The sequence below is a fragment of the Rhamphochromis sp. 'chilingali' genome (assembly GCF_963969265.1).
Source record: "Rhamphochromis sp. 'chilingali' genome assembly, chromosome: 2".
Classification (NCBI taxonomy): Eukaryota; Metazoa; Chordata; class Actinopteri; order Cichliformes; family Cichlidae; genus Rhamphochromis; species Rhamphochromis sp. 'chilingali'.
The window spans coordinates 27,204,236-27,231,830 of NC_137930.1; the positions used below are offsets into that span (position 1 = coordinate 27,204,236).

The following is a 27,595-nucleotide window of genomic DNA, read 5'->3' on the forward strand; positions in this document are numbered from 1 at the left end:
CAGTTTTATACAAGCTTTATTTACAATGTCATTTTTAGCAGTGTAGGAAGCACGTTTTCATCAGTAAGCCCTCACTGGACAGGTGCTATAATCCAAAGTAGACAGGATTTCTACTTTCCTCATTCTTAAAATGTCTACACGCTTCCCAAGTCACATACTTATGTACATAGTGTGTTTGTATACAAGCTATATAAAACTTGGCAAATGGAAGGTTATTTGCTACTTCAATACGAATTTTGTTCATTTTCACAGAGTAAAAAACAAAAACAAAACAAAAACCTACAGCAAACACTGCACGTTATGATTACGACTTGTTAACAGCTCCCTGTTCATATTTTCTTTCTAATACAGTTTGACTGGTCTCCATTGTAGGTGCGCAACCAGCTAACAACAGAGAATACTGGGTAGTCATTTCATCTTAAGCATGTTTTAAAAGAAAAATGCACTACATTAGGACAGAGTTTTGTAGGATTACTGCTTTTCTCAATTAGAGTTCGGTTAATTAGAAAACAATGAGTAATAACCTCAGCATTAGGTAACTTTACTTTGTACTGACAAAGAAGTGGCATTGACGAGGTCTGAAAGTAGTCCAAACTAGCCGATTTGATGTATTATTAAAGAACAAACAGATGCAAATAAGAGCAACAAAACACAGGAGCTGATTTCACTGGGATAAAAGGGGTTAAGACATTGTGCTTTTTCTTAAGGGAGATTAAAAAAAAAACGTTTTCCTCAAATCCCTGATATAAATCTCAACAGGTCAACCCCAATGTGGATGTGTTTCATTATATACAGATTTCTTACCAGCGTATGGGGATGGACGGTTAAGAGTTCTGTGGAATAACATTTACAGCTGAAACTGCAGAGGTCACAGGCTAATGGTTTCAAAAACTCTGGGACAAGACACCGCCGTACTTTGCTACTGACTTCATACTTGAAAATATTCATCCACTACTCAGTTTTGGAAAACAAACATGACTTGCAGAGATAACATTTTAATGCAGTTAAACATCCATCCTCAAGAGCTAATGAACCTCTTTTCCCACTAAAAAGAAAAAAAAACAACAACAACAAAAACCCACCAGTCTTTGCAGGCATTAAAAAACATGACCATTTGTAGGGCTGAAGTAAATTATTAAATTAAAAATAAAGAGTGATTTGTTTGTTAAAGCAAAAGAAAAAAACTTTTTAAATAAAACGATTTCTAAGAAAATTCTCCTACTTAAGAAACGGGAGGTACATGTTCACAAACTTTATCTTCCTTTTGTTGCATAAGACAAGTATTTAAATGATGGATAAATTACATCCACTGTAACAATATGAGTGGTGCTATAATACTACTAAAAGTTTAACACTGCTGTACAAGCAGCAAAAGAATAAGCTGTTAAGATTAAAAAAAATGCACACCATGAATCATTTAAGCTTATGTAACATATCAAATAGAAGTAAAATAGATTAAAAGCAGAGAAAAGCCCACATTAAGCCCAACACAATAATTTATGAAGTTAAAATCCATATTTAACATTTTTCCCCAAATAACAAAATAAATGTGTGTGTAAGATCTATTGTTACAGAAAGAAAAGGACCAAATTAATGTTTTCATATAACAAATAAAAAAAGGCACTAAATCAGATGATGCAACCAACGCTCTTATTTAAATTAATGTATGCAGTCATACTTTTGACATACATTTAACCTTGAGTCCCGCTTTTCAATAGTTTCATAATCTTTAGGGAAAATAATGACATTTATTTAAAGAAGCTACATAAAATGTACAATATTACTCTCAGTAACATCAATGGTTCTCCATTACTAATACTGTAACATGTTTAAGTAGTAAGCGTCCAAATACAGGATGCCTCTCAACTGTCTGATGTGAAGGGCCTTAAATAAATTTTTATATATATATATATATATATATATATATATATATATATATATATATATATAATTTTTTTTTTTTTTTTTTAGGAGAGTCTATGGTCAGCAGGACCACTGGAGACCATTTCCAATTTTAGTGTGATGAACCAATTTTACTTTAAGTGAATAGACGGCACATCAGCCTGCATGAGCTAATGCACAGTTTCATGTCTGTACTACCAAGAATTTTCAAATCCAAGGTAAAATACACCAAGATATGGTAGGGCACAGGTTATTTGCTTCTAAAAAAAAATATTAATCAATTAGGAATCAACTGAAATTTGGCTACTATCAGAAACACTATGTAGATGTGCGTTTAACAAAACAAAACAACAAAAAACTGCAAGCAGGCTTAATGGGGGCTTTTACTGCTTTTCAAAACACATCTGTAACAATGTCTTTCATTTAAACACTTTATATTTATATCTCTGCAAACACTTTTCGGGCAGCATTGTTGCCTTTAGTCCAAAACTGGTTGCATTCAATACTTGAGGTAAAAGCACTTTTAAGATGCAATCTAGCAACATGTTCAGGGCTTTCATAAAAATACTTACTGTAGAAGTTAAAAACAGAATGGAGTCCTATTTTGTTATGCATACTGATTTGCCGGTTATACCTCTCAAATATTACCCCAATCCTCGAGCCACACAAATAAACAGAGTATGCAGGAATATGTCATTGAGGTATCCCTAAGCAGCCAAACAAAATCAAGTTAGACATAAATACTAGAGAACAGGCCTATTTAAACCCAAAACTTGACTGACAGATAACTGGCTTACTCCACTCCTTTTTCCTGGTTGTTTGTAACATGGTGTAACAGACTTGATGCAGTGTGGAAGCAAACAAGCAGGCATGTTTATGAAGGCTACAAGAGGGGAGGAGGAGAGAATGTAACAAAGAGCATCAGGGTGTGGGGAAAGGAGTCGGAATGGTGGAAAAATTAACAGGGGAAAGGAGAGCGAAGGTTTTCTTTTCCAATCCCGTTCCTCCCCGGGTTTGTCTGGAGGTTATAATGCGTGACACCGCAGAGGGTTGTTAGTGCTCGCGCTGCTGCTAGTGGGCTGGTTATTCGCAGACTTGAGTCAATGCAAAGTCATGCAAACAGGTAGGTAGTTCATGCACGCGTGCCACAGCCTAGCCCAGCTGGGGGTCAGTGTAGGCCACATAAAGAACAGGCCAGGCTACACAAGGCTCGGGCAGGTCATTGGTGTGCCAGTCATGCAGGGACATTGCTGTTGAGGGAGGGGAAAAAAAGAAAAAAAAGAAAAGAAGTAATGGTCAGATGGCAGGGCTTTTTAGCCTAAAATCAACAATCTGCTCCTGATCTAACACCAAGCAAAATTATTTCAAGGTTAGTAAGTTATGATTCCTGATATGCGTTAAAACTGGAAAATGACAACGGAACAAACAATCGGTTAAACACATATTGAGAAAAGCATACCCTATTTAAGACTCCCATTTAAAGTTATATACCTGTATGTAGTGCGCATTTTAAACACCCTTTAGCAAACCTGGAAAAAAAGTGCTTTTTACTGTGACAGCAATGAGCTGATTATAGAAAGTGATATGGAACAGTCCACTCTGATGTGTGACACTGAACAGGTCTTCATGTCCACTCTGCAGATGATCCAGAAACTAAATCTCTTTCAACAGACAGTCCTCAGGTCTAAAACTCTCCAACCATCTCACCGCTAAACGTTCTGTGAATACATTATTTTGTCACGTCATATTAGGGGGAAGGTAAACCTGACAGATTGCCAAGGTACAGACATTTATATCAAACACTATGGCACATAAGGTGTTGTCTGTCAACTCTGTAAATGCTGGTGGCTCCTTGTTCTCTTAGATACTTAAAACTAATTTACACCAGTATGTACACTAGCACAGGAAATCTATCAAGTCTTAAATTGCACCACCTGGAACAATTTCAAAACCTAAAGAAGTCTTTTTTTTTTCCTTCGGGGAAAAAAAGCTACCATTCACAATTATTGCTGCACCATTACCAACAATCATGCAGTCCTATTTGAAATCACTCAAATCAGTTAGAACATTTAGCAAGCAAATCAAAGATTTACACGAGACATTACATAATCCTATGCTTCGATGTATTTGCTGGTCGAGACTGAAATGAAACACTGACACATTAAACTAAAAGTTGCTTTTACCTCCTTAAAGCTACATCATAAAGAGTTACAATAGATGACGCAGGACAGAAAAGCTGTCAAGTCCACTGCAAAAAAACAAGCTGAACTTGAAAATGTTACTACAGGTAGAGATGTGCATAAATACTGCATGAACAGGTAGAGCGGTTCCTCTTATCAAAAATTACAGTAACTTGACAAGGACACGCGATTCTTCTGAGCCTTGCAGTCTGGAAAACCTGCATGGCACAAGTTTACTACATAGCACAGGTTCAAGAAGGTCAGTGGTAGAGAGGGAGGAAGAAAGGATGTTTGGTGTGATTGGTCAGAACCTATTAAATATGCTGAAGCCTGATAAAAGGTAGAAGTCTTGCATGATGGGCGTCAAGGTAAAATACGCTTAGGGGGAGGAGGAAAAAAAAAAGGTGCAAGATTTGGGGGCAACCTTTCTTGGCATCTCTACCTCATGGATCTGATCAAGAAGGAAAAAAAAAGAAAATCAATCGGCAGGAAATGCAGGAAAACATTTACTTCCATTAGAAATGAATGAAAACAGAATGCCTCAAAATAGGCACATCGTTCGGGGGACTTGTAAAATAGCTGGCTGCAGCATTTCGTGCCCTACTGCCATCTACCTGGCGGTAGCTGACTGGGCGTGACCGGGATACTGGCGCCGGGTGCTGGTGGCTTGTCTCTGCCGGGCCAGGAAAGACTGACCAGAACCAGTGTTGGCGAGTCGATCTTCAGCAGCCTTCTTCTGCAGAGACATACCCTGGTAAAAGAAACAGAGGAGGAAAGCTTAAGGCCCCATTTGAAAGTCACTACAAATCAGCAACACTCCAAGTCAAAGACAGCCCTCAAGAAGGAGCGCAGACTGTTAACACACATATTAAGACAGTCATTAGATTATCTGCTAGTTAGTCCACCAAGCCTGAGGTATAGGAAATTAAATTAGCTGACATTCAACATTAGTGCTGATTTAGCAGCTCATGAACAATAATACCAGCAACTGATGAGATATATAATGAGCAAACAGCCATTGACGTTATTGAATAGTCTGTGCTGCCATCTAGTGGTGATTTTCTTGGGCAAACAAAAAGGGGTGTTTACCCTCTGTGGTAGAGAAATGTATTATATCTGTTATCTACAGCAGAAAACATACGCAACATTTAAAAAAAGCTCCAATTATAACATTTTTGTCTTTCAATGCTTTAGTAGATGCTTTGTTCAGCTATGAATTACTTCCTGACAGTAGCTATTTCTGTGTATTGCTATTATTACACTGAACAAAAATATAAACGCAACACCTTTGTTACTGCTCCCATTCCCCATGGGATGGACGTAGAGACCTAAAATTCATTCCAGATACACAATATAACCATCCCTCCCAAACAGTGGTCACAAATCAGTCCAAATGTGTGGTAGTGGGCACATCTGCCATATTGAGATAATCCATCCCACCTCACAGGTGTGCCACATCAGGATGCTGATCTGACATCATGAGTAGTGCACAGGTGTACCTCAGACTGCCCACAACAAAAGGCCACCCTGGAATGTGCAGTTTTGTCTCACAGCAAAATGCCACAGATGCCACAAGCAATGAGGGAGCGTGCAATTGGCATGCTGACAGCAGGAATGTCAACCAGATCTGTCGCCCGTGCATTGAATGTTCATTTCTCAACCATAAGCCGTCTCCACAGGCGTTTCAGAGAATATGGCAGCACATCCAACCGGCCTCACAACCGCAGACCTCGTGTAACCACACCAGCCCAGGACCTCCACATCCAGCAGGTTCACCTCCAAGATCGTCTGAGACCAGCCACCCAGACAGCTGCTGGAACAATTGGTTTGCACAACCAAACAATTTCTGCACAAACTGTCAGAAACCGTCTCAGGGATGCTCAACTGCATGCCCGTCGTCCTCATCGGGGTCTTGACCTGACTCCAGCTCGTCGCTGTAACAGACTTGTGTGGGCAAATGCTCACATTCGATGGCGTCTGGCACGTTGGAGAGGTGTGCGCTTCACGGATGAATCATGGTTCACATTGTTCAGGGCAGATGGCAGCTGAGAATGTCCCAGTTCTTGCATGGCCAGCATACTCACCGGACATGTCACCCATTGAACATGTTCGGGATGTGCTTGACCGGCGTATACGACAGCGTGTACCAGTTCCCACGAATATCCAACAACCTCGCACAGCCATTGAAGTGGAGTGGACCAACATTCCACAGGCCACAATTGACAATCTGATAGACTCCATGCGACGATGTGTTGCACTGCATGAGGCAAATGGTGGTCACACCAGATACTGACCGGTTCTGGGTCCCCAGACCCCCAATAGTGCAAAAAACTGCACATTCCAGGGTGGCCTTTTGTTGTGGGCAGTCTGAGGTACACCTGTGCACTACTCATGATGTCAGATCAGCATCCTGATGTGGCACACCTGTGAGGTGGGATGGATTATCTCAATATAGCAGATGTGCCCACTACCACACATTTGGACTGATTTGTGACCACTGTTTGGGAGGGATGGTTATATTGTGTATCTGGAATGAATTTTAGGTCTCTACGTCCATCCCATGGGGAATGGGAGCAGTAACAAAGGTGTTGCGTTTATATTTTTGTTCAGTGTACTTGCTTGGCCACAAATCTCAGCTGTATGTGCCACAGTGCATTTTAAAAAGAAGACCAATCGTCTGTATCACCAGGATTTGCTTCAGACTGTATAGGTGCTCCTTACCATATTGTACCAGGCTGACACAATCAGTTTCTCCTCGTGATCTCTTTGGCTCTTTGTCTTGTCCATTTCTTTCTGTTTGGAGGAAACATGAAGGCAAAATCAACCTTAGAGTGGAGGATGTTTCTAAAATAAATATTGGCACATGAGTCTATTACTTATTTTGCCAGGCCCTTTTTTCAGGCACCCTAATTCCCAACTAGATAATTGATTACCTCCAGTGAATGCAACATCCTCTCCTTCTCCTGCAGCTGGTTTTTCAGGGCTTGGACTTCAGGACCTGAACCTTGGTTCTGTTTGGGGTCCAGTGTTCGGATTACCTGTGAAGGACACATTCAGGTTATGTTTGGGTTTTTTTTTTTGTGTCCCATACAGCCCGCCCTAAAGAAGACTATTCATTTATGGACCCTTTGCTAGTAAACATTTACTCACACTCTTGGCTTTTTCGAGGTATTTCTTGTATCGCTCCTCCATCTGTTTCATGTCTTCATCTTTTTTCTTCAAGGCCTCTTCCAGCTCCTCCACTCGTTGGACTGAGAGGGGAAACAGCATCTTAGTTTAGATTTCCTTTAAACTGACTCATACATTTTAATGTCAGTGCATGAAGAGTTACCTGTACAGCAACATTACACACAAAATGTTTTAAATGTCAGCGTGTTTTGCATATTCAGATATCACCGTAAACTCACTGCTGGTGTTGTATTTCGGCTCCATTTCATCAATGAAGGCATTTTTCTTCAGCAGCTCATTATTCAGCTCTTGTACTTTTTCCCTAAGAAAAAGAACATTGCACCTTATATCAGGTAGCTCACAATATGAAATGCAGAATTAAGCGACATGGGCAAATTAAGTTAAAACACACTCACATGTGCTCCTCATATTTCTTCTTCAAAATAGAAGACTGGAAGAAAAAGAAGAAAACAAACAAAACGGGCGAATGTGTTAGAAATCGTGGTATCAAAATTCAATCATTCCTGTACGTTGAACTGTTTTTGGAAAAGATCATGATCCAAGATGTGGAAAGATGAAGAGATGAAGAGACCTTCAGTATAGTCAAAGTGTTGATGATACTGAGAATGTACAATTAAAGCAGGAACCTAATTTCTTTACATTTTGAATCAGCACCAGTCCCCAATTTGACATCAAGGCGACGTGCAGCCAGTATAGACAAAACTCATTTTCAGAGTACTGAGAGATTACATGCTCCGATTGCTACAGGGAAGCTAGAGGAGAAGACAAGGACTTTGGGGTTTCTATCAGGGGAGGGGATTTAAAACTACTCACAAGAACAGAGAATATTTGCGACTTGCTACTACTCTAAAGTGTAAATGCTACATTCGGTTACACATTCTTGTCAATATAAATATGTTTTAAAAAGCTATGCAAACATCAGAACTGAAAAGTCTAAAAGCTGCAACTTGCTGAAATCACAAAGATATACTTACTATAGTCTGACAGTGGAGAACAGTTGGAAAATAACAATAACAAAAGAACAAAATGGCAAAAATTAAAAAGAGGTGCCAAATGTGACATAATAATCTGACAGTTTCACATCTTTGATTCTCACATAAATGTTGCATCTGTACTTTCAATGTTATTTGAGGGAAATAGTTTTCCATTCTCTTCTTTCTGTTGCATGATTTTAGACACTGTTCTCGTGATATTGAGTGAAAGGAAAGATGAGGCTGATACTGAGATCTAAGATCTACAGTGACGGACAAGAAATTAAACCAGAAACCCCACAAAAGAAAACAAGTTTTAGATCAGTGTTAATCAGGCAGTAAAGACAAAGTTAAACATGCACGTAAACTCTCTTCCTCACATCAACCTTCCTGGGAGATGCTCCAAATCGCATTTTCTTAAAAATCTGTTGTCCCATACTAGGAACTAGTTTGAAAGAGACAAGGAACAGAGAGGAGGGCCATGAAAACATTTAGCATCAGAGGTGAGGCGGCAGGCAAATGTGTTAATAAGATGGAGAAAAATTAGAGTTGCTGAATTGCTGAGGAGCTTGTATTAATCTCGTTCACTGTCGCAATCAAGCCTCAAACACCTGTCTTTAACATGGCTAGACATCATCCCAAGAAAGCTAGTGTGTCTAATGCTACAGCAGAAATAATTGTAAATAAATAAATAAAATGACATATGCGCAGAAAGGGGAATGCAAAAGCTGTTAGAAGTTGTTAATGTTTACAGTGCATTGAGGTAAGCACAAGAATTAAAAAGGCTGATGTTGTGAAAAAAATGTTCGTTGCCTTTTTCACTATTGCACATGACTTTCCAGGACCTAAGCCGTCAGTAGAAACAGAGCACTGCACTCTCTGAAGTGTAGTTTGATTGCTTTCTGTGTTTACTGCCACCAGTAAACTGGTGCTGGAATTAAACACAGTATGAGTACATGAGTACAAGCATTTACTTACATCATCTGCTTTTGAACCCTGTTCTTGAAGATTCTTTTGTAGCTCCTCTACCTGACTCTGTTCCTCCATCAAGCGCTGATTTATCAACCTAGATAACAAGTACAACGTTTCACCACAGTGTTGTTATTTTCAACAAATCAGTGACCAAACTGCAAAATAAACTGTTGTAGATCCAATATTAGAAGGAGATTTTTAGCTGATAAGTCATTCACTGAAATACAACAAAGACAAGAACAACTGTGTGGAGAAGTAAAGGCGAGAATCACCCACATTCCAGCACACAAGTGAAAATGTGGCTCAATATTAATATGAACAGACCAAAAGGAAGAACAATATTATTGTTTGCTCTTCTCATATTCTATATCAGTGAGACACTGGGTTCAGTAATAGGTGATTTCCTGTTAATACCAATAAGCTATATGTCTTTGTGCTCGATGCCAACCTGTTCTCTGTCTCCAGTTCATTTTTTCTCCTGTTGGCATCCTCGAGTAGACTCTGCAACAGAGCGATCTTCTCATTGTCTGATCCCTCCTGAGCCAGTTTCAGCATCTTGTTTTCATGCTGAAGACGAATCACGTGTTCTCTAGAAACACAGAAGCATCAAGAGCATTAAACTCAAATAACAAGCATTCTTGTTTTATACCACAGTCTCAAAAATGCTTCAGAATATTAGTCTAAATGATGAACTTAAAATTCGCAATATTTTGTTATTTATTTATTTTATCATTTCGTGTTAGTATAGGGCACCTCGTGCAGAAAGGGAAACCTCAACCACAACAGGAAGAGGGCTCACTTTGAAATGGTGTACTCCTGTGCACGGAAACATACACACAAGCAAGCTCAGGTCAAGTAGTGAGTGTAAGTGAGATATTCACTTCAGCGTAACTAATCACTGTAGTGAATCACCTTATTACAACACTGTCTGCTTAATGAATTATACCTATGGCCTGCTCCGTTTTAGTGCTCCTGACAGTGTTACAGCAGTGGGTTAAATCTGACAAATTCCACACTTGAGTCAAAAATGTTATCTACACAAATTTGGTTGGATATTCCCTGTATTTAATACAGCAGGAGATAAAGCTTGAGGCCAGCCTTGTCTTGGGCTCTAGTGTGACAGACAGCCAAATGAATATAAAGCACCTGAGAGCCTTACATTCAGCTAATCACCAAAACAGCAGGATGGGTAGGAAGCTTTGTGTCAAGCCCTGTTTTTAGGGCATGGCACATGAATCCATTCCAACTGAAGAACTGTTGTTTCCAAACAATTTATTACTGACTACAGGTACTGACTACGACTTTCAGGTGAGGTGCAGTTGGCTGAGGGACTGAATTTTCAGCTGCGAGTGCGACTCCCTGTTTTACAGTTCAGATCAAATAAACAGGCAACAGGTGCCTCTTATAAAAGCAGCATGTTGATACTGAAAAGTCACCAAAAGACATCAACTGGAACATAAAGTCATTAGTCATTCACAAAACAACATGTTTTCATCATTTACCTTTACAGTAAATGAACTGCCTGGATGGGGTTAACCTTCCCTCTCCCTGAAAGTAGCTTTTAGAAGATTTGTATACAAATCCACATTTTTCCTGGGTTCACAAGTACTGAATAAAAATTTAAGCATATTATCCAGCCAACAGAAAATCCAGCTGTCCTGGAAAGCTGCTGGCAGTCTGATGTAACTCACACTCAATTATTACATAACGCTCTACAGGGTTTTTAAGCTAAACCCATCCACCATAAAACAGCAGAGAAAGCCTTGAAGCGGGCTTGAAACTATCTGGTTGTAAAATAAATTACACTAGAGACATACTTTACTATCCAAAATTTAGGAATCAAGCCTTAAAAAGTAAATTTATTTTACCAGAGCATTAGTTATATTCTTTTTGCATAGTTTGCTGTTGTATTTGTTACTCAGTTATTAGTTTTTTGTTCTTTTTTATTTAAAAAACCAACTTCTAGGATGATCTAATATCATTATTCTTCTCTTTCATTTAAAATAATCAAACTGGCACAAAAACATATGGGTTAAAACATATACACACACACACACACACACACACACACATATACCGCATCTCTGGAGTGGTGATCTCAGCAGCCAGTGAATCAGAACCATCGTTGCTACCCAATGGGAATAAACCTTTAAATACAGATATTAGTTGTAAATAAGATGAGCAAGAATTCATTAAACTTATAAGAGGCAAAGCTACACCTATTATATTTCAGGACAAAGACATTTCTTCACCTGATGTGAACTGTCCCTCTTGAGCTTGAACACAGTGTAATTCCTCAATAGTTTCCTTCAATGAATCTCTCTCACTTCGCATACGCTATAAAGAGACAAAGAGTCAAACGTGTGAATGAGCGAGACAGACAGAAGGTCAAACAGCAGAAGTGCAGGATCTGGAATCAACATCAGTGTGCTTAGTAGTAAAACATTTCCAGTAAAATACTTTCCAGACAGCTGCGCAAGTACCAGTTATCAAGAGCCTTTGGTCAAAATTTCCTCTCATGCTAAGTTACAAGGTTTGGCTTTTCTAGCTGTAACAAATTTGATTTCATCTAAAAAGAGAAACAGGTCTGAAAGAACAGTAAAGTGGCATATTTCATAAAAACAAAACAAACAAAAAATTAAAGTAATTCTTTTGTATGTCATCAGTCCTAATTTTAGTCACATTAAATATACGTACATCTTTTTCTTTTTGTAAAGAATCGACTTTCTCTTTGAGGCGTTTATACTCAAACTCCATCTTGTCCGCCTTTTTAGACTCCTCTGACAGTCTGTTCTGAAGTTCAACCACCTGTGAAGAGAGATGACAGTTCAAAAGAAGACCTGATCGCTAAAAAATTATTACACAAGCATGAAAATTGTAAAACAGTACTAAGACTGGGAAAATGTAAAACTTATTTATTTAGGAACAGGTACCTGTCTCTTGTACGTCTCCAACTGGGCTTTGGCAGCATTCGCCTTTCGTAGCTCTTCCTCTAAGCCAACATTAGCCTGCATTAAAGCTGTGGTTTTCTCTTCCATAAGCTTGTTCTGGAAAATACGGACATACATTTTTTTTTTAGACTGAAAGTCATGTTTCACAATCTGATTTACACGTTTTCAAGAACTGCAGTGTTAGCACTCATGAGAATAAAAGCTGTATTAAAGTTGCTGTGTGTGTGTGTGTGTGCGCGCGTGTGAGTGAGAGATTGTACTTGTCTTCTGAGCAGTCCCATGTCCTCCAGTTTCTTCTTGTAGTGTTCCACGGTGCCCTCCAGTTTTGACACCTTGTCAGATGAGTGCCTGCGATGAAAACAACAAGCAGTTTTATTTTCACCACTGTCATACTGATCCTGCTGATTTCCACACTGGATTAGTTAAAGTTTAGTTTATGGACAGATAACAAGCTGTAAAGCTAAAAGTTTTTTAAGCCATAGTGTTTTCTTGGCTCTTTTATTTTCTGTCTTTAGGCCAATACATCTACTAATGAATGAATGCTAAAATTAAAACGTGTGCTTCACAGCACCTTAGCTAGAATTACTACAAACAACAAAGCTCCTGTCTTATTAGTTTTTTAGTTTGTTTTAATTTAATAATTTTAATATGTTAAGGGTTCGTTTTGCATCCTCAAAATACCTGAGGACATCAATCTCATCTTTTAGAGACTGGGCCTCATCAGCCAGTGATGTAAGGTCTTCATTCTGGGACTTCACATCCAAAAGTTCTTTTTCCAGCTCCTCACAACGGATCCGGTAATCATCTTTTGCTGCCTCCAACCTAGAGGGAATTAGAAACAAGTGTCATTGAGCCTGCAGATTTTGGGCATTAATCAATTCAACCCTGACTTGTTGAAATTCCTTTCCACGTTGCATGCAAATCGAGACCTGAAGGTTTCTTCCTGTAGCTGCTCCAGTTGCGTCTGCAGCTGAAGATGTCTGCGTCCAGCAGGGCTGTTTATATCCTCTATGGAGTCAGACTGGTTAAGTCTCTCCATTAAGACCTGGTTTTCTGCTAGCAAACTGCTCTTCTCCTCTTGCAGGGCTGCCACCTGGAGAAAGGGAAGTGTTGAAGAAAAGGCCAAAGAATGGGATACACGAAATCATGAGTGAAATGAGAGGAATGGGATAAGAAAAGGTGAAAAATGGGACAGCGTGGAGAAAAGAAAGATTAACGGGAACACAAAAGGTGTGGAAATGATCGATTGAAGGGATTTTAAACACATGAAAAGAAGAGATGCAGAAGGGAAACAAGTTAGAGATGATTTATAACTTTCACAATGTAGGTAAGCTACTTTAATTTGCTTGTTTCCTTTACAGCATCCAGGTCCATTAGTTTAACAAACACACACCAAACACACCTTAATAAGGCAAATCAATTAACTCCAACATGGCAGAGAGAGCTACATGGTTGGTGTTTTCTCAGTGTGATGGGCAAAGCAAAGCAAAAGCTGCTGCTGCATTTTAATGTAAACAGTAAAAATTAGATATATTGATATAATTTGTTGAGAGAAAATACAAACCTTCTTTAAAAAATTAATATAATCAGTCAATAAGGAAGGGATTTTTATTAATTTGCCTGGATCAAGTCTATAAACATGCCTTAAAACACTGGAAAATAATTTAATCCTTCTGGGACTTTAGGAAAATTATCTAGTGAATCTATTTGCTCTTTTTTATTTTATTTAAAAATGCATTTTAAACTAATATGGTGTGACTCACTCTCTCTTCTAAAAAGCTTAACACTTCCATGTCTAAAATTCCTACGAAATTCCTTGTGAAAATTCCCTTATGGCAACAAAACTGTATCACATCAAAGATGCGAACCGTGCAGCTCAAAACGCAGGAAACAGGGTGAAAATCAGCTGCAATTAATTCCAAAACCAGCACACGGGTTCCTCAAAAGATACCAAGTGCCTTCAGGTACAGGCTTAATAATTTTGCTGACTGCTTGCTGATCAGAGTTATGCAACCAAAAAAATAAAAAATAAAAATCTGAAGACTGCATAATGTTTAAACAGTGATGAACGCATTTTTCCAATAAGTGACTCATTTCTGAATTCAAATGTTAACCTATTTCCCTCGCTTTCTACTATTGCTGTGGAAAAGCATGGGACACACCAAGGTAAAAGAAAGCCACATCTGACACAGCCAGACCAAACTGCAGTTGTGCCTGGTGTGCTCCAACAGGACAATGTGTACAGTTGCACAAATGCTTGTGCACAAATGCTTGTGCACAAATGCTTGTGCACAAATGTGTACACATACATGCACACAGAATTTGGAAAAGGGGAACCTGTTGCAAGCAGGCTAAAGAAAATCACACACCATGAACATAAGAAAGAAACAAAGAAAATAAAGTCTGGATTTACCCTCTCTTCTAGCTCATTAAAGTCTAACCTCAGTCTATCACGCTCCTCTTGGGCACGGAGAGCCTTTAAACCAAGGCAAACAGTATTGAAAGAGTAAAGAGGAAAGATAAGAGGAAACTGATTCAACACAAGTGGAGAGCAAGTATCCCTTTAAATTACAGCTCCACTTTTTGGCAACAACTGCAATTAACAGTCTTTCATTTACAGTGAAGATTTTGGGCTGGTGGGTCAGATCGCCAATTTGGCAAGGCAATTATTAAATAAGGAACTATGGGACATGCCAATCAGTAGCAACTGAATCAACAATTTTGATGACATCAATCCAAAAATGGAGCTGCTTTTAAAGTGTAACTAAAAATATCTGTAAACTATATTATGAAGTATGACACTTATGTAACAAATGAGTTAGAGCAGAAAAGTTGTTCACAACCTTATTGTAATAGGTTGTAGTGGAGTGTAGTGGAAGAGTAAATGTACACGGTGCTAGCTGTGAAGAGCCTAAAACCACTGGCCGTTATTCATACAAAACCAACCTGCAAGTCAAGCTCGCGACACCTCTGGGCAATCTCTTCCTTGGTAGCCAAAGCATCATTCAGCTCCTCAACTGTCTTCTTCAGCTGAAAACAGATTAAGCATAAATCAAGAACTGCTGCTCCTCAAAATGTTTTATGTAGTACACTTAATAAAAAAGGAAAACAATTCCATGCAGACTTGTGAAAAATTAAGTACATCCTTAATATTTTCATATAAATTAAGAGGGTAAGTAGCAGTCAGGTGCTGCTAATCAGTGGATTCACTGATCAAAAAAATAATAATAATAATAATTTTAATTCAATCTAATCCAATAGCAAAGAAGGTTTATAGAAAGACAATATAAAAGCAGTAAAACTACACACAACAATAAAAACATTGTTGTTTTTATTGTTTTTATTAAATTTACATCCAAAAGATTCCAAGTACACAAAATCATAAGACATAATCCTCCAACCCCCCCCCCCCCCAAAAAAAAACCAAACAAAAATCCACAAGGTAAATAAGAGAGACATAAAACTAAAGAACGCTACTGCACAGGTAATAAAAAAGTTTAGATCCTATGACATCTTACTCGTGTTCTTCTCCGTCTGCAGCCTGAAGGAAGTGGTTCAAATTCTCTGAAGGGGATGAATCTGGCTCAGCACAATAGCTCAGCCCTTTCACACTACCTGCTGCTCATATACAGCAAGGAGTAGACTGTGGGAAAACTATTATTTTGCTGGCTACCTTCACAACTTTGTTCAAGCCTATGCTGTTCTTTGCTCTAACATGATTATGAGAAAAAGTTCATAGAAAAAGACTGAACAAGTATACAAGTATGGATAGTTTTGATGGGTTGTCAGGATTTTTTCCCCACTAAAACAAACATAGAAACAAGGCTTAGGTTTGCAAAGCTACATCTGAGCAAAGCACAAGAGCTCTGGAAAAGAGCAGATCTTTGGACAGACGACAGACGAGACCAAACCGGAGATGTTTGGTGACGATGCAGAGGAAAAACCAAATACAGCCAATCAGCACACCTCCTACCATTTGTCAGCCACAGGATATGGCTGACAGATGGTACGAAGCACCTTATAGTAATTGAGTGGATCATGAACCGATCTGTATACCAAAGTATTGAAGAGTCAAATGTGAGGCCATCTGTCTGACAGCATGGCCAAAATTGGGTCAACAGACCAAGCACAGCAGCAAATGTACAAGAGATTGCTGAAAAAGTAACGATCACACTGTTGCAATGACGGAGTCAAAGTCTAGATCTCAACCTGAGTGAAATGCTGCATAGGAGCTTGTCAAAGCTTGAAATCTACATACCTGTCTGTCCAGATCCACATATGAGTCAGTTCCTCCTGTAGCTGGAGTCTCTTTAGTCATCAGCTACAGATACAAACAAAAATGATTAGAAGTGAAAACAACACTAGCGATGGATACCATTAGTTTTATTGGTATCAATATTACTATTTATCATCATTCCTGAATCGAATAGGTTTCAAATTTATAATTAACAATACCAGTGACCAGAGTGTGTTTTTTTATCCATAAAAATGTGACCAGTTAGCTGTTGATCACTAAAAAGCAAGAATCAAAGACTCTTACTTTCATTTATTAGTTATTATATGCACATAATACTTTTTAAAGGTCTAAAATAGATAACAAGGTACCTCTTGGATGGCAGTCATAACAACATGCTGCACCGATTCTTCCATCACCATTATGGTTTTGATGTATTCTAGGGATTAGAGAGAAAACCAAAATTAAGAGTAAGTAAGTATAAAGTAGCACATAACTTTCTGAATCAGTGGGTAAAGCAGGGAGACAACACAGAACATGGGCCTCTTAAATCCAATATTCACCTTGTTTCTGTTCACAGGTGACAGCGCAGCCCAATATAAGTTGTAACATCCTTCCAAGCTCAGCTGCATCAGAGTGTTCTCCAATAAGATTAACATCAGGTAGTGGGAAGTCATTAATATCCTGACCTAAGACCTAGAGACAAGGATGAAATATGTAAGGGCTATACATTGTATTGGTTTGTATTTATTTATCAGGGTCAATGCACAAGAACATGAATCTCCTAAGAGAAGAGATGCATTCTACCAGATTTACATCAGTTACTAGATCATTTCTATCCACAGTCACCGGGGAGATCAAGCAATAAACACAAATACACAAAATCACGTAAGCAAGGAAAAATTATCCTAACACAAATTCAACTGGTAGTTCCTTCAATAAAACACAGACTGTAACACAGCACCAAATCCCATATAACAATTACTGTCACACATAAACACAAATAGATCAAGAGGATAAAAGAGAATCCCCCTTTTAACATCACATGAGAAAGAGTGGCAATAAACAGTAGTTCAATGAGCTTATTCCACTTCCTGCCAGCTTTAAACATAAAGGCAGATTGGAACAAAGCAGAGTTCCTTCTAGGAACTTCACAGTCCCCTCGAGCTGTGAGCTCCAAGCTCTGGTTGTGTGTTCTGGGGGGTGGCGCACAATATTATGAACAATTTAAAAAAGTGAGTTGTACGTCTGCATTTTTTAAAGTATTTTACATATTATATACACACATATACAGTGTTTTGGGGTTTAGTCCATCTGGCAACCAGATGAGTGAAAGAAATAGTATTCACTGACCAGTTGCAAGTCATTGCTGGAAGTTGACTGTAGTTGCTGGGAAAACGATTGCTAGAGTGCCAGGCACATAGGCCTGTGTAACCTGTCGCAAGGGGAAAATGTGTATTCCTCAACCAGATGGCAATACCGCCTTGTGATTGTTTTGGTCACTACTATATTGTTGCGTTTATAGTTTGATTGGAAGTGATGGACTTGTCGACAAACTCTTGCCAGCTACTCTCCGAGCTGTTAAACTGTCAAAAGTGAAACAAACCAGAAATGATGAAGGGCTTTACACAAAGTAAAAGTTGTGCCTCAGTGCTGCAGCCAACACGTTTCAAAGGACACAACTTTTACTTACAAGTCGAATGGTCTCCATTTCCAGTAAGTATCACACTTTATGAACTTATCCTACTCCTCAGCTAGAACAACACGACAGATAACCTGAAAAGTAAACGCGATTAACTACAGACCACCATGGCAACGTCTTAGCAACCTAGCAATCGGTAGTTGTATCACATCCAATAAAACAGTAAATTTTAAACAATAAAATCACATCAGAAACCTCAAGAACAACTGGATTATTAGGACTTGTGATGACTTAAGCTGACTGGAGTAGAGTAGACAATCACTTCTCCTCTACAAGAATGTCTGGATGTAAAGTACTGAAAGTTCATTTTAAAATCATTATAATAATTTAAATACTCTCACCTCCTGGATATAGTCTAGGATGCCTTTCAAGATTTTCTTTAGATTGCTGATCTGTAAAAGAGAAGAACGTATATTATTAGTAAAATTCAGGTTTAATCAGCAAATACTGATAAAAAAGAGACCATTTGACAAAGCCCATCTCATGCACACTTTGCTATTATTGAAATCAAGAGTAAGTCATGTTTACCTTTAACCTCCAGTTGTCTCCAACGTCTGGCTTGATTCTACTAATCCAAGCATCACTAAAATACACTACATCTCTAGAAATTTCAGACAAAAAACAAAACAAAACAATGCAAAGTGGGCTTTGGTAAAAATAAAAAAAAAAAAGCATACCAAATGAAATGACTGGGGTTTTTTTTATTCATTTGTGGACTATGGATTTAATATAACTTTATAGAGATTAAACTGTATTTGTTTACCTAAACTTTACAATGATGTAATAAAATTCATCAAAAACTGATTAGAAACATTGCATTTTCTTTCTACACAAACATTAACAGTAACTACTTACATTTTCTGTAGAACTTGTGCCATGACAACACCACTTGTCAGGTCTTCTACAGTCTTGCATGGAGCCTCTACTCCAAATGTCTGGATCTGAAATAAGTAAACAAAGCGCTGGTTACAGAACTAAACTATACAATTATACAGGAGTAACCAGTGTGTTGAAAACAGCATAACATGTTTGAAACACTAGAAAAAACCTATTATAAGATTAAACGCCCTGTTTTAGGGAATCCCTTGCTCACAATCATACTGTCACAGCTGTATGCTGGCTAGTATCATCACACACTTATCTGCTGTCCACTGAGCAGATCCACCGTACGCATTGCAAATTTTATAATGGTGCCTTTTAATAACTCTCAATCATCCACAGTACTAACAAGAACTCACACTTACTGCTCTTGCGGACTTCACTTGTCATTCTGCTCAATTTCTATTATATCATTATTTCATTATGTCCCTTCTAACTATTTCACATGTCTTCTCTTCCTACCCTCCATATTTTTCTGTAGCATACCCCTCTGGCAGAAAGTCTGTTGCCCAGAAAGAAGTGATATCAGTCTGCATGCCAACTTTACAAGAGCCAAAGGAAGAAGATACACTAAGAAAAGGGATGAAAAACCTAGTTAAAATCCTGTTTGTACATAATTCTGTCTCCCTCACTTTCTATTATATAGTATAGTATATACATAATGCAAGGCCTCTATTAAAAGTAAAAGCCAACCAGCCGTCCACATATTTTGCTCATCAACAACGACACAGGTTAGTGAGGTTTGTTTCTTGCGGCAATCTATTTTTCTGTGAGTGACATAAACTGAATGAATGACACAGAGGTACCAAAAAGACACCAGCAACTTTGTCCCGGTTCTACCTGCTTGTCTCTGTGAGTGTCATCATTTTAATTCATGTCTAGTACGTTTTCCCACCATGGATGAATTTACTGTACTAAACTAATTTGATTTCTAACTATTTTAACAGTTTCACACTAATTTATATTTTAAGTTAACAATTTAAGTCTGGGACCATGGGAAGTGTGTTATTATGTCACAGAAAAGCAACTAACGGCACTATTTCATCATTAGGAAAGAACAAGATTAGTAAACAAGAAGACACTTGACACTGTGCACCTTAGAAGGACACAGCTCATGTGGTATGAGGAGAGCATGACATTGCAGTAACATCCATCTACAGGGAAAGCTTTTAGACTAGAGTTGTATTTAGGCTGGACATGAAAGGTAACGCTACAGTTTAGATGCGAATTTTGAGTCTTTTCCGCTTGTCTTTTTTTTTTGCACTGTAATTACATTGGGGGGCCAATTAGCTGCAAAACTTTATCTATTACTGCTTTCAAAATAAGCGATTTGTCAAGTAGTCCTAGGCAGCAGGAACAGAAAGCCAGACACTGGCCAGGAGCCAACACAAAAGAGAACCTAAACAATAGTCGTGATTATGTAACACCAATTACTGGGGAAAAGGCAGAGAAACTTCACCTGATTACCCACACCCACAGTTTTCACTCCATCTACCAGCTCACTTAAACTCTTTTGCCAGCTTTAAAGTACAGGATACAGTTACTTACTAACTTCCTATATTTGATGGAACTGGGATAGACGATAATAGCAAGACTTGCCTCTTAAAACATTTGCTGTGTTAGCTTTTTTAGGCAGTATTAAAATGTGTTACTAAAATACGAGCACGGCAACAACACAAATCCCTTTTCTTTTGAACAGCCACTGAGTTAAGAGGAACTGAGACAAGACAAACATCTAAGTAGAAACGGCTGCATGGATCCCTATTGTTATGAACTTAGTACTGCACAACAGCAATATTTGGTCTGCATCGTTTCCTTTTGCAGGAAAGGCAGACAAGGAAAGAAAATAAAGGAATAGCCAGTCCTGCAAAAACCACACTGACCACTAACAAACGTGACACTATGCCGGGCAGTCCTTAGCTGACAACACGCTGTGAGAGTTGTACAAAAGAAATGAATTCACAGCCCCTGACACGCAATGTGCTTTTGTGCTTGATTTAACGTATTACCTCAAGTCATCTTAAATCAATCAGCTACTTTTCCACTTTGCTGACTGATAAAAATTTCCTTTCATTTTTGTGTGGCTGTAGCTTGAAAAAGATCCTACACTATTCTTTCTAAACAATAGTGGCTTTCATGGTAATGTGAGCTTGACAGCTTTAGCTGCATGTCCCACTGTCCAAACCAGCGCAATACATAGAGTAACACTATATAACAAAGCATCGGAAAGGAATGTATGCTGATGTGATTTCTAATAAAAGCCAAAGCTGACCAGTGCAGGTGGGTTGCTTTATGTGCAGGTGCAGGACATTGTGCAGTCACGTTTTCCATGAATGAAGCCAAGTATCATTCTGTTCAGTACACTTATCCTCATAAAAACGCCTTTAGAGATTAGTTAATTATGTCACATTTGGTGTCTTGAATGTTGATCAGGCACAAATCTAAAAACAATTAACCCAGTAATTACATCAGTCACAAATAGCCAATCAGCCTTCAATCAAACCTAATGTTTATCGCCAATATGCTGGATTACATCACTGAATATAAAAAATATGATTTAATTTTATATCCATCCCCTTTATAGTCTCTACGTTTATGTGAATCAAGAGCTAAATACATGCAATCGGTAGTTACAGAGGACTAAATCTAGTTAGTATTTCCTATGCTTTGGTAAATACTGTCTTGGAAAGAAAACTTCGGTGATAGACCTTTGTGTTGCCTCGACTAAAGGGCAACAGAATATGAGCCCCAGTGTAAAATATTATATATAATATTTTATAATATAAGCCTAATTCAAACTTTATTGATTTCAGATGGGATGTCAACTTTTGAGATAGCGCTAGGCTACTAAATGTCCTCTGAATGACATCATCAGCTCATGTTCCAATCAGCTTATTTTAATTAAACTAATCGTGGAACCCTGAAGCACTCGTCCAAGAGCAAAACTGGGCTAATAAATGTCCTCTTAATTATCAGGATCACCTTCCATTCAGCTTGTTACGATTATACTAATCAAGAAGCCTTGAAGCACTTACGAGAGAGCAAAATAAGGCCAACAACCACTTCAGCAACTACTGGAATAGTACCGTCTGCACACCCTGGATTTTTATGAAAAACTGCTTCGACAGCTACCCTTTTGTCCTGCTCAAGGCAACTTCTCTTAAACAAGTGGGAAGCGGTCCAAAGATACCTTCTAGATATCCACTATAGTCCCTAACCTATGTTTAAAACCGAACTCTGGTTTGTTTTCCCCCTTGGTGTGGTTCACTTTTATAGATTGTGAACACAATAATCGCAGGTGTGGACAAAAACAACCAATTCGAGACCCTTTGAAGATGTTGGTCTCAGTGCGGCTCCAAATGAACTACAGAGCAGTTTGTTTATAGATGTGCAAAGGTCTGTATGGGCTAGCAATTAGCCGTGAAAAAAACCCCCCAAAATTTTCCATGTTCTCCAAGTGTCCAGAACACAGCACCTTCTTGCTGTAGTTTACTTTTATTGCTCCTTCCGGAAATCCATCTGGCCAATAAGCGGAGTGAAAATTCTCATGTGATTTGTAGTGAGGAATTTTGCTTCGCTTGGAGCTCACTTGGATTTTTCTCTGCGTTAAAAGAAACCAGGCAAAAGCGACATGTTTACTAGCACCCCATATGGAAAAGAAATAGTAAAAACTTATATGATTTACTCATGAAAGTGGCCACTTTCTCATTACTTTCATATATTGTTTTAGTAAGTATCCAAAACATACAAGTTTCATTATATATATTACATTATATTACAATTATATATAATTTTTCAATGGATCTTACAGTATATCTGTTTTCACTCTCGTATGCTTTTCATACAAGTTTCACACAAGACACAATACACAGATACAAACTTTATAAGAGATATATATACAGTGGGGCAAAAAAGTATTTAGTCAGCTACCGATTGTGCAAGTTCCCCCACCTAAAATGATGACAGAGGTCAGTAATTTGCACCAGAGGTACACTTCAACTGTGAGAGACAGAATGTGAAAGAAAAATCCATGAATTCACATGGTAGGATTTGTAAAGAATTTATTCGTAAATCAGGGTGGAAAATAAGTATTTGGTCAATAACAAAAATACAACTCAATACTTTGTAACATAACCTTTGTTGGCAATAACAGAGGTCAAACGTTTACTATAGGTCTTTACCAGGTTTGCACACACAGTAGCTGGTATTTTGGCCCATTCCTCCATGCAGATCTTCTCGAGAGCAGTGATGTTTTGGGGCTGTCGCCGAGCAACACGGACTTTCAACTCCCGCCACAGATTTTCTATGGGGTTGAGGTCTGGAGACTGGCTAGGCCACTCCAGGACTTTCAAATGCTTCTTACGGAGCCACTCCTTTGTTGCCCGGGCGGTGTGTTTTGGATCATTGTCATGTTGGAAGACCCAGCCTCGTTTCATCTTCAAAGTTCTCACTGATGGAAGGAGGTTTTGGCTCAAAATCTCACGATACATGGCCCCATTCATTCTGTCCTTAACACGGATCAGTCGTCCTGTCCCCTTGGCAGAAAAACAGCCCCATAGCATGATGTTTCCACCCCCATGCTTCACAGTAGGTATGGTGTTCTTGGGATGCAACTCAGTATTCTTCTTCCTCCAAACACGACGAGTTGAGTTTTTACCAAAAAGTTCTACTTTGGTTTCATCTGACCACATGACATTCTCCCAATCCTCTGCTGTATCATCCATGTGCTCTCTGGCAAACTTCAGACGGGCCTGGACATGCACTGGCTTCAGCAGCGGAACACGTCTGGCACTGCGGGATTTGATTCCCTGCCGTTGTAGTGTGTTACTGATGGTGACCTTTGTTACTTTGGTCCCAGCTCTCTGCAGGTCATTCACCAGGTCCCCCCGTGTGGTTCTGGGATCTTTGCTCACCGTTCTCATGATCATTTTGACCCCACGGGATGAGATCTTGCGTGGAGCCCCAGATCGAGGGAGATTATCAGTGGTCTTGTATGTCTTCCATTTTCTGATGATTGCTCCCACAGTTGATTTTTTCACACCAAGCTGCTTGCCTATTGTAGATTCACTCTTCCCAGTCTGGTGCAGGTCTACAATACTTTTCCTGGTGTCCTTCGAAAGCTCTTTGGTCTTGGCCATGGCGGAGTTTGGAGTCTGACTGTTTGAGGCTGTGGACAGGTGTCTTTTATACAGATGATGAGTTCAAACAGGTGCCATTCATACAGGTAACGAGTGGGGGACAGAAAAGCTTCGTACAGAAGACGTTACAGGTCTGTGAGAGCCAGAGATTTTCCTTGTTTGAGGTGACCAAATGCTTATTTTCCACCCTGATTTACGAATAAATTCTTTACAAATCCTACCATGTGGATTCATGGATTTTTTTTTCACATTCTGTCTCTCACAGTTGAAGTGTACCTCTGGTGCAAATTACTGACCTCTGTCATCATTTTAAGTGGGGGAACTTGCACAATCGGTGGCTGACTAAATACTTTTTTGCCCCACTGTATATATATATATATATTTTTTTTTTTTCCATATGGGTCATTAACTGATACAAACTATAGTTATGAAAAACGTATCGTGTAAACTGAGGTATTGTAAACTGGAGGCTCCAATTTTGCTCAGGTTCAGCTCACGAGTCAGCAGTGTATTAAAAGGGTTGACCAGGAACTTCACATTAGACTACCTGGTTTACCACAAACATTTTTGGCCATCACAGATAATTCTTGCATTAATAAGAACACATTGACTGACAGTATAGACCATAAAGGGCCACTGAACCAAAACAATGCTTCATCAAGATGTGTTTCATAAGCCACTGCAACACGTAAACTTGGTTTCATATGTACTTTTGGAAATGAGCGTGTAGTGAAAAGTAAAAACTCAGCTAGTCAACCAAAAACAATAAACAATCATGTTATTATAAATGTCAGCTGTAGTACATAAGTTGGTGGTAACACATGGGGTGGACTGAGACCCAACAGGAAATCCACACCTAAAAGTTTGCAGTAACAGCTGGGTCAGGACATGCTCAGCTGTGGAGAACGTGTGCACGACTAAATAAAGTTTAGAATGTAAGCGATCACGTATTAAGAGGCCGGATTAGCCTTTTTCAAATCTGCAGCGCATCGAAACCCTAAATCACAACATTGATAAATACACCAGACTAACCATCTCCTGTGTGTTTTCTCAGATTTAATGGTAAATGGCTGATTCTCATATAGGGCTTTCTACTCAAGCATTCTGGCCTTATACAACATGTCTCATTCACACAATAACTTCTCTCTATGTGTGAATGTGCAGCATGTAAGTGCTGCACATTCACACTCTGATACATGCATTAAGAATAACTCTGGGTTCAGTATCGTTCCCAAAGACACTCTGCCACGCAGACTGGATCAAAAAGGATCAAACCACCGACCTTCCAGTTAGTAGATGACCTGCTCTACCTGCTGTGATACCAAACCTTCCCAAGGGCAAATTAATGAAAAACAACAAAAACATTAAATCCTGTGGCTTTTATTCATTAATTCTTTTTAAACATCCAGTAATTTCATATAATGACAGTAAAAGTACATGATGTGTATTTTCCAGTCATGTGCAACCCTATATATTTAAAGTATGAGTTGAGAAATATCTATACTATATATATTAGTATAATATATATACTAAATATCTAGTTAATTTTTCATTAACAGTCTGGATAATTACCAAAGCTACACACACTCACATGTAGCATGCAGTGGGAGATAATCACGTGTTCTCAGTCCGGGAAATATTCCACTTGTTTTAGCTGTGGGCGCTTGCAAGGCGGACCATTCAGCAGGCAGAATACATGAAGCTGAATGGCTCACCGTGAATTTAAAGGATAATTGCCTGCATTGCTCTTCATGCAAACACATTTGGATATTATAGACTTTGAACTAGAAAGCTGGGAAGGTAAATAGTGTTTCTCCAAACAAATCTAGTATTTACAAAGTCATTAAATAGTACTTGCAAATTTAATTCAAAGAACATGCATGAAAATCAGCTATGCTTGATCTTAATGCTGCACTAATCTAAACCAGTAACACTTGTCTCGTTTTAGTCCTAATTAGTCACTGATGTATCTTCACTGTTAATAGGCATGTAAGGTATGTGAGGCATGTTTGCCAGATCCATTATCACTATGACAAAGGTTTACTGGGCCTTTTCACAAAGGGAATCAATTATTTTATGCTATGTGTGTAAAACTAATCTGTGGGGTCATCTACTGCTCTTCTTGACACATCTTCAGTGAAGTTTCTGGAATCACTGGATGTTTTATGGCTTCAAGTATCACACAACAACATCCAGGTGACCCAAGTGAACCTGCTCAGAAACCAGCTTGTGTGCAGATATGCTGACATTAGAGAAGCAGGGTAGCATGCATGAACTCGGCTCCAATATAACCAACACCAGATAGATGTTTCCATTATACAATTCTGACATTTCTACCACTAGAGTATTGTGAAAACATGTAATTTTTCCATGCAGAGTTTTCATAACGTTCCATCCAGTCAAATGCCTGAGCAGCACTTTATTAACCTTAAGGTCACTGGTTTAACCATCAGCAATCGTCACGTCATACTATGGTAAATGAGGATGTGACAGCTTTCCAAGTACAACGTGTTATGCCTTTTCTAGAAACCCAGTGTTGGGAGACCTCATTGATCAATGTAAACATATACCAGTCTGCAGCACGTGACTCTACAGTCCGACGCCTTTAGCTTAAATCCCAGTTTTCAGCCTCTGAGCATCAACAATATAGGGTAATGTCTGGTTAAAAATCCAAGCCCAAGAAGTTATTTAGCATTAACATTTTATTCAGAAGAAGGAATGAGGAAGAAAGGCGAACATAATAATATGCTACACTGAACAACGATGACAGGAATTTAACCCCAAAGCAGACGCCGAGCGTTTATCCTCATACCATAAGAAAAGACAAAAAAGGTTTGACCAAAAGAAGCTTTAAATCATAACAAGGCCAATGCGGTTTGACACACCATTCGGTAGGGATTTAGTAAACGAAAGCTCAAATAACGTTAGATAAAAGCCCGATTACACAGCGCATGAATCAAAAATCAATAGTTAAGCCATGGTATGTGGTGTGCTGGCGGCTAGCAACCAACACATCAGCAGCTAAACACAGCAAACAGCTGGCCTGCATACGTAACCACTGTGAGGCGAGTCATTTTCCTCTAGCCAGCTAACGTTACTCCCGTTAGCTCTTCGAGCTACCATTAGCCTAGCTAGCGTCGCCGGGGCGCCGGAGAACCGTCTGTCAGCGGAAAAACAACTATAACTCGATTACTTACCCATGTTAAGAGGCTTTCACACACTTCCATACGATCCAAAGACTCTGATGTACTCATCGTGATCTAACGTAGACCGACTTTACGTGGCGAAGAGAGCCTGAACTTGATAGTCAGCTTCATACACTCCCGAGATCTCTGGCTCTCTGGGTGTCTCACAATCCGTCCGCCAATGGTCGGGTTCGCTGGTTCGCTAGTCCGGCGTCTACCAGAGGCGGGCTGTGTGGGCGGAGTCTATAGTTCGTTTTAAAGGGCAGTTCTCACTTTGAATGTACTGTCAGGT

The 27,595-nt window shown here is 39.0% G+C and overlaps 1 protein-coding gene across 2 annotated transcripts; it reads right to left on the reverse strand.

Moving 5' to 3' along the window:
- On the reverse strand, nucleotides 1-27,500 carry hook3 (hook microtubule-tethering protein 3). Of its 2 annotated transcripts, XM_080876048.1 has the most exons (24): nucleotides 27,316-27,500; nucleotides 18,957-19,042; nucleotides 18,630-18,702; nucleotides 18,443-18,493; nucleotides 16,963-17,095; nucleotides 16,771-16,838; nucleotides 16,424-16,486; nucleotides 15,112-15,195; nucleotides 13,095-13,258; nucleotides 12,847-12,987; nucleotides 12,426-12,513; nucleotides 12,148-12,261; nucleotides 11,912-12,022; nucleotides 11,467-11,551; nucleotides 11,292-11,361; nucleotides 9,663-9,803; nucleotides 9,221-9,308; nucleotides 7,667-7,701; nucleotides 7,490-7,572; nucleotides 7,233-7,333; nucleotides 7,016-7,120; nucleotides 6,804-6,875; nucleotides 4,697-4,833; nucleotides 1-3,152 (listed from the first exon to the last, which is right to left on the reverse strand). In XM_080876048.1, the coding sequence occupies exons 1-24, from the start codon at nucleotides 27,370-27,372 to the stop codon at nucleotides 3,137-3,139; spliced, it is 2,166 nt and encodes a 721-aa protein (XP_080732174.1). In that variant the 5' UTR covers nucleotides 27,373-27,500; the 3' UTR covers nucleotides 1-3,136. The 2 variants fall into 2 exon arrangements, with proteins under 2 accessions (XP_080732174.1, XP_080732175.1); XM_080876049.1 differs by having other exon boundaries at nucleotides 1-4,833; nucleotides 27,316-27,499.
- Between the last annotated feature and the right edge of the window lie 95 nt (nucleotides 27,501-27,595).

Excerpts from the sequence above, each read along its gene's own strand:
- hook3 (XM_080876048.1), bottom strand. The coding sequence starts at position 27,372 with ATGAGTACATCAGAGTCTTTGGATCGTATGGAAGTGTGTGAAAGCCTC. Across the intron at positions 18,703-18,956 it reads GCACAAGTTCTACAGAAAAT|AGATGTAGTGTATTTTAGTG; the intron begins GTAAGTAGTTAC and ends TGAAATTTCTAG. Across the intron at positions 11,362-11,466 it reads AGAGGGACAGTTCACATCAG|GTTTATTCCCATTGGGTAGC; the intron begins GTGAAGAAATGT and ends CTGTATTTAAAG.